The following is an 11,986-nucleotide window of genomic DNA, read 5'->3' on the forward strand; positions in this document are numbered from 1 at the left end:
TTCTGTGCCCGCCTGTGTGTGTGTCGGGAGCACCGCGCTTCTGTGCCTGGCTGTGTGTGTGTCGGGAGCACTGCACTTCTGCGCCTGGCTGTGGGCCAGCGTCTTGCACATCTGCAAGGAAGGAAACCCAGGGCCATGCATTTTCTCTGACTAGCAAGAGCATCTATCAAATATGAATAAATGTGCAGTGGCAGGTTAAATTAATACAAGGTTAATGTTGCTAATATGAACATATTCAGTCTCCTGTAACTATCATTGTATAAGCATAATTGGAAAGTTCCTATAGCAAACACAATTTGTAACCTTAAGGTATTTAATTATTAAATGTGCAAGTCTTATTTCTCATTAACTGTGTTTAAACATAGAAAAGAGGATCTTAGCCAGGCACAGTAGCTCACACCTGTAATCCCAACACGTTGGGAAGCTGAGGTGGGCAGATCACTCGAGGTCAGAAGTTCGAGGCCACGCTGGCCCACATGGTGAAACCCTGTCTCTACTAATGATAGTAAAAAAATTAACTGGCTGTGGTGGCGGGCACCTGTAGTCCGAGCTATTCAGGAGGCTGAGGCAGGAGAATGGCTTGAACCCGGGAGGCAGAGGTTGCAGTGAACCAAGATCGCGCCATTGCACTCCAGCCTGGGCGACAGAGTGAAACTGTGTCTCAGAAAAGAAAAAGGGAGGAAAAGGGGATTTTGTAATCGAGACAACAAAACACACGTGATTGGGCCCTAAGATAACTTTTCCTCCCCGCCTCTCCTCTCGCCTGGCAGGTCAGTGTTCTGAATCTCGGCTAGCCCAGCATTTTGCTTTCATGTGGCTTTTTAAAACAAAACTAAGTGTACCTTAAATTTTTCACTAAGATACTGTATTCAGGCTCTTGTAACAAAGTACCACATAGTGGGTGGTTTAAATAACAGACACTTGTCTCAGTTCCGGAGGCTGGAGTCGGAGACCCCGAGGTGTCACAGGGCTGGGCCTCTGAAGGTGCTGAGGGAACCCGCCCCAGGCCTCACCCCAGCCTCAGGTGCTCAGCGATCCTGGACAGGTACCTGTCACTCCAGTCCCTGCCTCCATCATCATGTGAGCTTCTCCCTGTGTCCGGGCCTCTCTCTCCTCTTACAAGGACAGAGTGATTGGATTTAGGGTCCATTCTAACCCAGTATGACCTCATCTTAACCTGGTCGTAAGATGGCCCTGGCTTAAGGCGGTTCAACTTGCGATGTTCACCTTTCCAATGGGGTTTATCAGGTTGTAACCCCATTGTAAGTTCGGGGGCATCTGTCTCTGCACAGGCCCTGCTTCCAAATCAGGTCACAGATACGAGGGGTGATCTTTTGCAGGGACATGATTCAACCCACAGCAGATACTGAAGCTCACAGTTCCTGACTCCCACGTCGATCTTTGTAGAGGACTCAGGGTGAGGGAAGGGTGGCAGGACCACTGACAACACTGTTTTCATTTCGAAGTTGTGTGTTCGGGGTCTCTGGGAAGTAAAGGCCAAGAGAATAACGTAAAGCCCAGTGATTTGAACTCACCCTATCTAGGTGGTTCCGTGTGAGTTTTCTTATTTGGGCAGACTTTTCTATCTGGTTAGCGCTATCCTTTCTGATTCTTACATCTAGAATAATTCTGTTTCCAGAGTCTTTCATGCTTTTTTCAGTACACCAGTTACTTCGTTCACATGAGATCTCCTCCTGCAAATTTTAACTTTTATGTTGCCTCATTTATGTCTTCAGTTTCATTATAAACCATAATATTTTAAAGTTAAACAGCAAGCCTTTAGGCCCAGCTTTTAAGTCTGAAGTGCATTAAAGATTTATATATGGAAAATTACAGAAACAAATGTGATATGTACCTAAATTGTGGTGACTCACTTAGATAACCATTGAGGAATTGTTAGTTTTCAGGAATATAATCCATGATCTTAGAGAGATTTTATTTTATTTTATTTTATTTTATTTATTTATTTATTTTGAGACGGAGTCTCGCTCTGTCGCCCAGGCTGGAGTGCAGTGGCACCATCTCGGCTCACTGCAAGCTCCGCCTCCCGGGTTCACGCCATTCTCCTGCCTCAGCCTCCAAGTAGCTGGGACTACAGGCGCCGCCACCTCGCCCGGCTAATTTTTTGTATTTTTTAGTAGAGACGGGGTTTCACCGTGTTAGCCAGGATGGTCTCGATCTCCTGACCTCGTGATCCGCCCGTCTCGGCCTCCCAAAGTGCTGGGATTACAGGCGTGAGCCACCGTGCCCAGCCTTAGGTAGATTTTAACTTATTTGTTCACAAATTCAGTCAGCAGATGTTTATTGCTAGACATTTGCCAGGACTGGGATGCAGCAGTGAGCAAAACAAACTCGGGAGAGTTGGGTCTGTGGGAGGAGGTCGCACAGGTAGTCAGAGGTGTGTGCTATGGGGTGGGCACGCTGGGTGGGGAGTGTTTTCTGAGAGGATGAGAAGTCCCAAATTTGAGCCAAACTCTGGAGACGTGGAGGGAGAGGGCCGTGCAGACGTCTGCCGGAGGAAGGTCCTGGGCGAGAATCAATCAGCACAGAAGCCCCAAGGTGGGAGCAAGCTGGGGTGTCCGGCAGAGGAGGTGGGACGGACCCCAGAGTGGTGCACGTGTGTGCAGTGGTCTTCTGAAACCTGCTTTGCGTGGACCCCCTTCTCCTGACCCACAGTGCATTCCACAGCTTGCCTGCTACCCAAATAATTTTCCTTAGAACTTGGCAGCCGGAATGGCATCCCGTAAATCTTATTTTAGATTCTTATATATAAAATTGGGCATACGCCCAGACAGCCTGCCTCTGAATTGAGGCTGGACAGTCAGGACTTCCATCATTTCTGTTCAGTGGTTCTGCCTGCATTCTTGGAGTGGATGCACCCCCTTCCAGACATTTGCGAAACAAGAGCGGACTGTGCAGTGAGCAGGAGCTGGGAGGAGAGAGCGAGCTGGTCTGTGCAGGGCCTGCATAGAGAGGGCAGGAGAGGAGCTGCCTTCGTAGTTTTCGGGTATTCTTGAGATTCCCTGGGAACGCAGAGGCGGAAGCAGTAGACTCGCTCCCAGCCATTCATAAACAGAACGAGCACCCCCGAATGCGGCCACGTGGGTGGCCGGCACTGTTCCCAGGGGTGCCCAGCCTGCCGCGTGTGTGCTGACTGCACAGCTGTGGTTGTGATGGCTTATCTGCCCCTGCATATTCAAGTTAAAAACTGTCGTTCCAGGCCCACGGATGACAGTAACCAGCCCCCGGGCCGGGGCGTCCTCTCCATGCATGGGCTGACCTACGGAGTCATTCGTGTGGACTCGGAAGAGAAGCTCTCCGTGCTCACTGTGCAGGACGTCGGCCTTGTGATGCCGGGAGGTGAGTGTGCGTCGCTGAGCCACACAGATTAACCAGTTATTAAATGCTTTTCTAACACACATCACCAAAGCCCACGTTCCCATGTTCCCACGTTCCCACGTTCCCGTGGTGTGTCCTCGGGCTGAGAGCCTCACTCGCAGTCTTAAGTCATTGTGAGGCTTCAGACATTTGAGGCGGTGTTCCCTCTCCTGGTAGACGATCGAGAAGATGGGGACTCTCTTGGTAGACGATCGAGGAGCTGGGGAAGGGCAGCTTTGCACACTGGGACCTCAGGCTCCTCTTCCCTGGAAGGCTTCGGGGCCAGTGCAGGGTCCACACTGGTGCTTGGGCAGCTTCCCTTCTCTGCCCCAGAGGACGTGCCCGTCCATCACCCTAAGGCACCAGGCAGAGTGGGAACAGCCACGCTTGGCTGCCCCCAAGGCAGATGTGTGAAAACCAAGGAATGTGAGTCTGTGTGACCGTGAAGCCTGTTTTCAGCAATAGAGCCCTTTTTCCAAGTCTCAGAACCTTTTCCACAGATGTGTGAGGATGCGCCCAGCTGCAGGGCCCACCATGCCTCCCACCAGCCGCACCAGGAGCGCCCAGGCACCTCCCAGGAGCCGCTTTACCATTCTCAGGGTGCACACACCTGGCAGTCAACTCATGGGGTCACTGGCAGCATCAGCCCCTGGCTCTCTGGCCCCTGAAAGGGAACCTGGCTCTTTTCTCAGCTGGGGACCCCAGAGCCTGTGTCCTGCTGAGCCCTCCAGGCATGGGGTGTGGGCTCAAGCCCAGCCAGGTAGCCATGCCCGTGCGAGCAGTGCTGCCACTTTCAGCAGCAGGTGCAGGACGCCAGGTCAGGTGTACCTCAGCAGGGACCCCCGCCCCGTGGAGTCTCATAGAGGCAGACCCCTCGTGCCCCTTCATGGTGAGCTGCGCTAGGGCCAGGCACCCCAGAAGCTCTTGCCTTTCTGTTCGCCCTGTTTGGCATAAAAGAAATGAAGGCAGCCCTTGGCTTCCCTACTCCTCACTACCCCAGTTCCCTGTGGACGCCCTCCAGCATCCCCGCGGCTCTGCCTCTGCTTCCAGCCCTCCAGCCCCTGTGTCCAGCCCACTCCCTGCCCTCCAGCTGTGGCCAGGCCCCCTGGCTCCGTTTCTTTCTTTAATACCTAGTTTTCAAATAAATGGAGCTTCATGGTGAAATCTTCAAATGGTTCTGAAGGACACAATGGAAACGCTCCTTTGTAACCATAAGAGCAACCGCAAGCTTCCCAGGCTCCCTGTCCGAGGCACCTGGGGCTGTGGGACAGATGCGCGCCCCCACCCCATGTGTGTTCTCTGCCCTGGATTTCGGGGTTTTCTCACATCATGATAGAGCACTGCCTACACGCGCACATTTTATATCTTAGGGTCCTTTGTCAGCGCGTAACAAGCTCCGTGCTGTTCTCGAGGCGGCACAGTGCTACGTTGTGGGAGCACTAAGGTTATTTGAGCCTCCCCTGTTTGGGGATTTTCCCTCTTTTGCTGCTGCAGTGAGTGACCCCCTCGTGTCTAATGGAAACAGTTCTCGAAGTGGGAGTTCTGTTTCACAGAGAACTACCGATGTAGCTTTTATGATGATTGTCTTTTCGAAGCTTGTGAGGCTTTACACCCCGCCGAGCGGTAAACAGCAGCACTTCTTTCTCCACTCCCTTATCCGCCCTATTACCTGACTTTTATTTTTACCAATATGATGGGTGAAGAATCTTTCAGTGTAATTTTAATGTGAATTTTTCTTCCTGTGAGTTTAACTTATGTTTCCGCTGTTCCACTTCTTAGATGCCCGTACTCCAGCCCAGCAGGTGCCGGCTGTTTCAGGCTGTTTCCAAACAGCAGCTGTCACTAATGCACACTCCACCCCTCTGAAGCATGAGGCTCTTGGCTCCCTAATCAGATTTGTGGCTTGCAGTTGGGGGGTATGTAGGACGTTGTTGTTCAAAGCATCAAAGTGTTGGTGGCACAGACCAGTGAGAACTGATCAGCACTGAACCGTGTGCGAAGCGCTCCGGTGGTGTTCTCAGAAGGACTCACCTTGCACGGAGCATGGAATCGAAGGTTCAGATTAAGACATTAGAGGCTTGATTTGCGAGTTCAGGTCGCACCACGTTGCTGATGTACGTGTGGCTGGTGGCCCTGAGGTTGGTTCTGAGGGTCCTCCCCAAATAAAATGTATTTAGGGGCAGATGATATTATGCCCCTAAATACAACTTGCACATTAACATTAAAGCAGTTGCAATATTTATTGATGTTTCAGCTATGAAATTGGCCATATTGCTGCAACAGGAAAAATCACGGCTCTTTAGGGAAAAGGAATGTCTGGCTGACTATCATCCGTGCAGTTTTACTCCAGACCCCACTCCTGTTCACTGGTGTCCTCATTGGTATTCGCGTCTTCCCTGGTCCCTTTGTTCTCCCCACCCACCCCTCACGCTGCGTGTGCTTTCCTGTTTGCTTTTAGCCATCATGTGTTCAGTGAAGCCAGACGGGGTTCCTCAGCTGTGTAGAACGGATGAGATCGGGGAGCTGTGTGTGTGTGCAGTTGCGACGGGCACGTCCTACTATGGCCTCTCTGGCATGACCAAGAACACCTTTGAGGTAGGTGGAGGAGTGTCCTGCCACGAGCACTGCCTATGGCTCCCTCTCCAAACAGCCTTGGCAGGTGCGTAGTGACAGACATGGAATGTAAGATCCATTTTCAGCAAGACGTGTTTATATTCATGAAAATGATGGCACTTTACCACTTTTTATCACTTTTGTTAAATTTGTTTTATCAGCATTGTTCTGCCCTTATAACCAGAGTTTAAAACAATAAGCACGATTTCCTAAGAAAGGATCCTTTTTGTTACTTTTCTCACTTTTACTGTGAAAAGTGGATCATGAGGGAACGTGCACTCGTGTGCGAGAAGGGCTTTGCCTGGGGAAGCCGACTGGAGCCCCTTTACGGCCCCTCGGCCTGGGCTAGCCGTGGCCAGGTATGAACTGATGAGAACTTGAGCACACCTGTATGTAACGATCTCAGTGGCACAACAAGTATGTTTGTGGTATACACAGATGCATGTGTAATGTGCATGCAAGGGGCGTGTGCACAGATGTGCTGTGTAGTGAGCAGAGACATAAAGGGGTCAGACACACGTTCAGTGCTACAACTCAGAACCCATCTTTTTACCAAGTAGGTCCTGGCCTTACAAGTAGCACAATATTTAAGCTATACGTAAGAAAATATAAATTGTTTGGGGATACATTTCCTAAATGTTTAGAACTTTTGGTTGTTGTTGAGACAGGGTCTTGCTCTGTCACTCAGGCTGGAGGGCAGTGGCACGATCACAGCCCACTGCAGCTTTAAACTCCTTGGCTTACGCCATCTTCCTGCCTCAGCCGCTGAGTAGCTGGGACTGCAGGCATGTGCCACCACATCTAAATAATTAAAAAGAAATTATTTTGTACATATGGGGTCTCGTGCTGTTGTCCAGGCTGATCTCAAACTCCTGGTCTCAAGCAATCCTCCCATCTTAGCCTCCTAAAGTGCCAGGATACAGGCATGAGCCACTGTTCCTGGTCTAAATGTTGAGAACTTTAGATGTCTCCGAACAGATGTTACAATACCTGTCCATGATAGCTTTCTTGAATGTGAACTGAACTTTCTAAAATATTCCTCAAAACTGAGCTAGATACAAATCTAAATAAAAACCCCATCTCCATTTCTATGTGATTTATCTGCAAGGGTGGAGGAAAAGAGGTTTACAGTTTGAACTGATTTGATTTGCTTCCTTAATATTTTTCTTTTCAGCATACTTCCAAGAAGGGCAAGTAACATTTTACGAATGCATAGAGATTACTTTAAAACTAACATACATTGTTCAAAATGTACCTTGACTCTTCACTCATCTTTTACATTGTGGTTTTGTAAACGAAGTAATCAGTCAGTTCTTGCTGAGTGGCCTCCTGTGAGTCTTCTGAGTGTTACCTGTTCAGGGTTCAGAGGCAGGAGGAGCTCTGGCAGGTGAGTGGAGGTGCAGGAATGGATGGGGTCCTGCTGAGGTGGGCGGGAAGTGCTTTTCTGCCTGTTGGCCACCAGCAGTAACTGTAACCTCGGCCCTCAGGCAGGGTTGCTGGGGTGAAAGGCAGAGCTTAAGCAAAGCAGGTGTCGTGCTCGCAGGAGAAGCGGTGAGGACTAAAACCAGCTGACCACGTGAACGGTGGCCTGATGGATGCTGTTTCCCCCAGGTGTTTCCCATGACCAGCTCCGGGGCTCCGATCAGTGAATACCCGTTCATAAGGACAGGCCTGCTGGGTTTCGTGGGTCCTGGGGGTCTCGTCTTCGTGGTGGGCAAGATGGATGGCCTCATGGTGGTCAGCGGGCGCAGGCACAACGCTGACGACATCGTGGCCACTGCGCTGGCCGTCGAACCCATGAAGTTTGTCTACAGGGGAAGGTCAGTGGCGTTCTGCAAATTAAGCATAGAGTTTCCGGTCGGCCACACTTTTTATGTGGTTTTGAAGGGTTGAAAGTTGCACAGATTCCTTAAATGTATTGTGTCTCGGTTTCCTCTTCTGTATAATTGAAGCAACTGGACTCTGACCTCCGAGATTTAACCTAGTTCTGAATGTCCGAGATTTTACAGAAATTCCCTGAACCCCATAAATATATTTCCATTGAACTTCCCCTCTAAGTATAAAGGAATATGCCGTAGAAAACCTCCAGTAAATAACGGCACAAATTAAGGATCCAGATATTCATCCTAGAGCGGGTTGGAGAGACCCAAGGGGGACGGTTGAGTCACAGACTTTGTGCGCGCAGACGCTTGCCACTTCCGCGCTCTGCCGCAGTTTTCTCCCCTGCCTGGCCTGGCGCACACTGGAGGCCCCGTGATGAAATGAGTTGCCACGGTTCCTGAGTTGTTGCCAATCTGGAGGAAGTCGTCAAGTGTTTTAGAGCCTTTTTTCAGTTTGGAAGCTGACAGGAGCAGGAAGTAGATACCTGGATATGATGTTGCCTCCTTTGAATTATTTTTAAAGCTACAACCTCTTTGTAAAAAAGAGTTTACTAGAGGTGACTGTGCTGTGCTGACGGTATAAGGCACATACACTTAGCAGAAAATCACTAGTTCTGAAACGGGAAATTTCTACTGATTTGGAGACCATTAACTTCACAGGTGCGAACTCAGCTGTGAAGGGTGTGGCTCCAATTTCAGCAGGTCTGATCACATTTGCTCCTCTGTGCCAAAAGGCGTAAACTGGTCACCAGAGCCCACGGGTGCTGTGTGTGGCCTCCTGGGGATCAGGGTGACCTTGCCTCGGCAGCATCCCTGGGTGCCTCCCGCAGCTCTTCCTGTAATGATGAGTGTGAGGAAATTTGGAAGCACGGCTGCCGTTTTGAAGTCGTAGTTGGAGCTGTGTCACTCGCTCGTGATGGTGATGGAGCCCCGATCGCAGAGGGAGGGCTGCATGAGCGTCCCGGTGCAGGCTCACCGTGCTCCTGTGTCCCCGCAGGATAGCCGTGTTCTCGGTGACTGTGCTGCATGATGAGAGGATTGTGATCGTGGCAGAGCAGAGGCCCGACTCCACAGAGGAGGACAGCTTCCAGTGGATGAGCCGCGTGCTGCAGGTCGCCCTCCCTCACCTGGGCCCGGGTCCCTCTGTCTTGTTTCTGGCCTCCTTCCTTCATTCAGATCCCGGCATGACCAGCTGTGGCTTTGCCCATGGGGTGGCCCTTTTTCCCTTCCCTTCGTTTGATCAGGAATTACATCAAGTGTCTCGGGGGTGTAGGGACCAGGAATTGGCACAGCTGGTTCCTACTGGTCACCTTGGGGAGGTCAAAGGAAGCTTTTTATTTGATCTTGAGAACATGTCTTTTCTCCAAAGTTCCTTTTTTACTGTGTTTGGTCTTCCACAAGCCCTGGGTAACATTATTCAGCTTTGGTGAGTTGAGTAGGAAAACCCTTTCTCTTACCTTGGCGTTTTTGCACTGGGAACAGTGCTTATACTGCACGGACTTCTGTGTATTGTGGATCATATTTTGCGTAATATAAATATACTGAGTGTTTATGCTTCCTATTATGACTTCCTCTTTCCTAACTTTCTAGGCGATTGACAGTATACATCAAGTTGGAGTTTATTGCCTGGCCTTGGTGCCAGCAAACACCCTCCCCAAAACCCCGCTCGGTGGGATCCATTTGTCAGAAACAAAGCAGCTTTTTCTGGAGGGCTCTCTGCACCCCTGCAACGTCCTAATGTGCCCCCACACCTGCGTCACAAACTTGCCTAAGCCTCGACAGAAGCAGCCAGGTATGTGCACCACCTGGGCAGCTTGTAAGGTGCGGGAGTTCCCTCAGGGCCGCGTGGCACGGAGAGGTGCGGGAGTTCACACAGGGCCGCGTGGCACAGGGAGGTGCGGGAGTTCACACAGGGCCCTGTGGCACGGAGCGGTGTGGGAGTTCACACGGGGCCGCGTGGCACGGAGAGGTGCGGGAGTTCACACAGGGCTGCTTGCAGGAAGCTGATGCTTGTGGGAAAGAAGTGGTTACCCCAAGAATAGAATGCGGGGCGGGGGCAACTTGGATTCTGGTCTTCCGTCTGTAAATGCCTTGCTTTTATTCTCTGTAGGCTCAGGGGTGTTAGTGTGGTCGTCAGCATGTAACTGGCTGGCTCCGTTCTCTTGTAGCAAAAGCTCATTCTTCTGAAGGGCGCGGCCGTGGTGCTCTCCCTTTCTAAGCACATCGGGTTCACGTGTATTGTTGCTCTTTCATTTCTGACCTACTTCTTATTTTTTTCTTACCTTGTACATTTCCTTAAATATTCTTCCTCCATTTCTTCTTCCCACCCGCACCCCGCACCATTGTTCTCGTGGTCTCTGGTTTTTATGATTGACAGTTATTTTTCCAAACCGTTGTTCTCGCGGTCCCTGGTTTTCATGATTGGCACGGGGAATGTGGAGTTGCAGGGGGCAGTATCCATTTCACTACATCCTGTGGGTGCATGGCCTTCTGTTGGGAGCCACTCAAACCATGGGCATCCTCCCTCGGAGGGCCCTGAAAGGGTGGGAAAGCCACCTCGGGAAGTAAACAGCCTCATGAAGGACACAGGCCATTGCTCTCCCCAGGCTCTCTGCAGTATGAAGATTTACAGCAGGTGTCGGCGCTTCCCAGGGTATCCTCATTGTAAACTCTGAAGTGACCTGATCCTCTCTCCCCACTGGTTGGTTCATTGTCAGACACTCGACCCAGAGACCCGTGGTCCCAGCTGGGAAGCAGTTCAGCAGTTGGAGAAAGGGTTCAGACAGGTGTTTATGGAAGGGAGGATCCTTTGCAAATACAAAGTGGTAATGACTCCATAACTACAGGGCTTGGCTCACCTGAGCCAAATGTCGAGACGCGACTGGGAAAACTCAGGGAGAGAGAGCAGCCGGCAACCTCACGCCAAGGTCAGGAAAACCCAGTCGGGAGACAGAGCCAGCAGCCGCACAGTGCGGTCAGGAGGCCTGCAGAAAGCCGTCTTCGTTAGGGGTTTAGCTGGGGAATGGTGGCGCAGGAGATTGGAAATCTTTTTACTCTAATACAGTACTTCATTAAATGAAGCTTCACGTGATTAATAACTTTAAAGAAAGAAAATAATATATATATTTAGTGTCTCATCTGTGTTTGCGAACCTGAGAGGTTACCTGATTTTGTGTCTTTAAAAAGCTTTTTAACAAATAGTAACTGGCAGAGCTGAGGCCCCATGAGTTACCCACAGACTCATCTGTCTCTGCGGAGGGCCTGAATCGCAGCTTGGGCCTCAGCTTCGAACCACAGAGACGGAGTTGGGCTGGATGATTTCTGAGGCCCCTTTGGATAAATATTTAAAATGACCCTGACAAGTGAGTAGCCATTATTGGAAGCCAAAGCAAATATTCCTTGAGCCCTTTTATGGGTGACGGTGCTCTGAGATGCTGGAAACAGACAGCCTGTTGACAAGTATTAAAAGACCTTTAACTTACCAGCTGAGCTGGTACAACTATTAGAGAGTTACAAAACAAGGTCCAATTCCTCAGCTTTAAAGGTTCCTGGGAACGTTGCCGCAGAATAGCAGGAGGAATCTGCTGAGGAATGGCCAGAGCCTGGCACCCAGGAAGGGCTTGTCTCCCGTTTGGGATTCCGTGTGTCTTGCTGCTGTCTTTGAGATAAAACTCCCGCCCTGTGCCCTGAGCGAATTCGCCAAGCATTGCATGGCAGGATATTTGATAATACCAGCGAGGCGGCTGCTGACTTGCAGATGGGTGAGTCCATTAATGGGAGCAGAGAGAAGAGACTTGAGCCTCAAATACACATGTTTTGGGATTCCTCTCAACTCTGTAGCTTAAATGGCGAGGCTGTGATGCACCCTGGGAGCATTTGGGACACGCGCACCTCTCTTCAGCAGGGGAGACCATCAGCGGCTGCCAAGAACGGACTTTGAGAGTGAGGTGCAGCTAGAAGGCCTCTGCCTCCCAGGAGCTGTTGGGAAAACTGCGTCCCTGAGTCTGCGTGGGGAGGCGTCAAGGCCCCAGACTTAGGTTCAGAGGATGCACGTGGCGTCCCTGAGTCTGCGTGGGGAGGCGTCAAGGCCCTAGACTTCCGTTCAGAGGATGCAC

General features: G+C 50.7%; 1 protein-coding gene across 1 annotated transcript in view; it reads left to right on the top strand.

Moving 5' to 3' along the window:
- Nucleotides 1-11,986, top strand: part of DIP2C (disco interacting protein 2 homolog C) — a 164,801-nt gene that overhangs the window by 75,062 nt on the left and 77,753 nt on the right. The window contains exons 16-20 of the mRNA XM_023192485.1: nt 3,221-3,360; nt 5,837-5,973; nt 7,603-7,811; nt 8,869-8,983; nt 9,462-9,663. Of these exons, the coding sequence (XP_023048253.1) occupies nt 3,221-3,360; nt 5,837-5,973; nt 7,603-7,811; nt 8,869-8,983; nt 9,462-9,663 (803 nt within the window). The remainder of the gene's footprint in view (nt 1-3,220; nt 3,361-5,836; nt 5,974-7,602; nt 7,812-8,868; nt 8,984-9,461; nt 9,664-11,986) is intronic.

This window comes from Piliocolobus tephrosceles, chromosome 9 (assembly GCF_002776525.5).
Source record: "Piliocolobus tephrosceles isolate RC106 chromosome 9, ASM277652v3, whole genome shotgun sequence".
Taxonomy (NCBI): Eukaryota; Metazoa; Chordata; class Mammalia; order Primates; family Cercopithecidae; genus Piliocolobus; species Piliocolobus tephrosceles.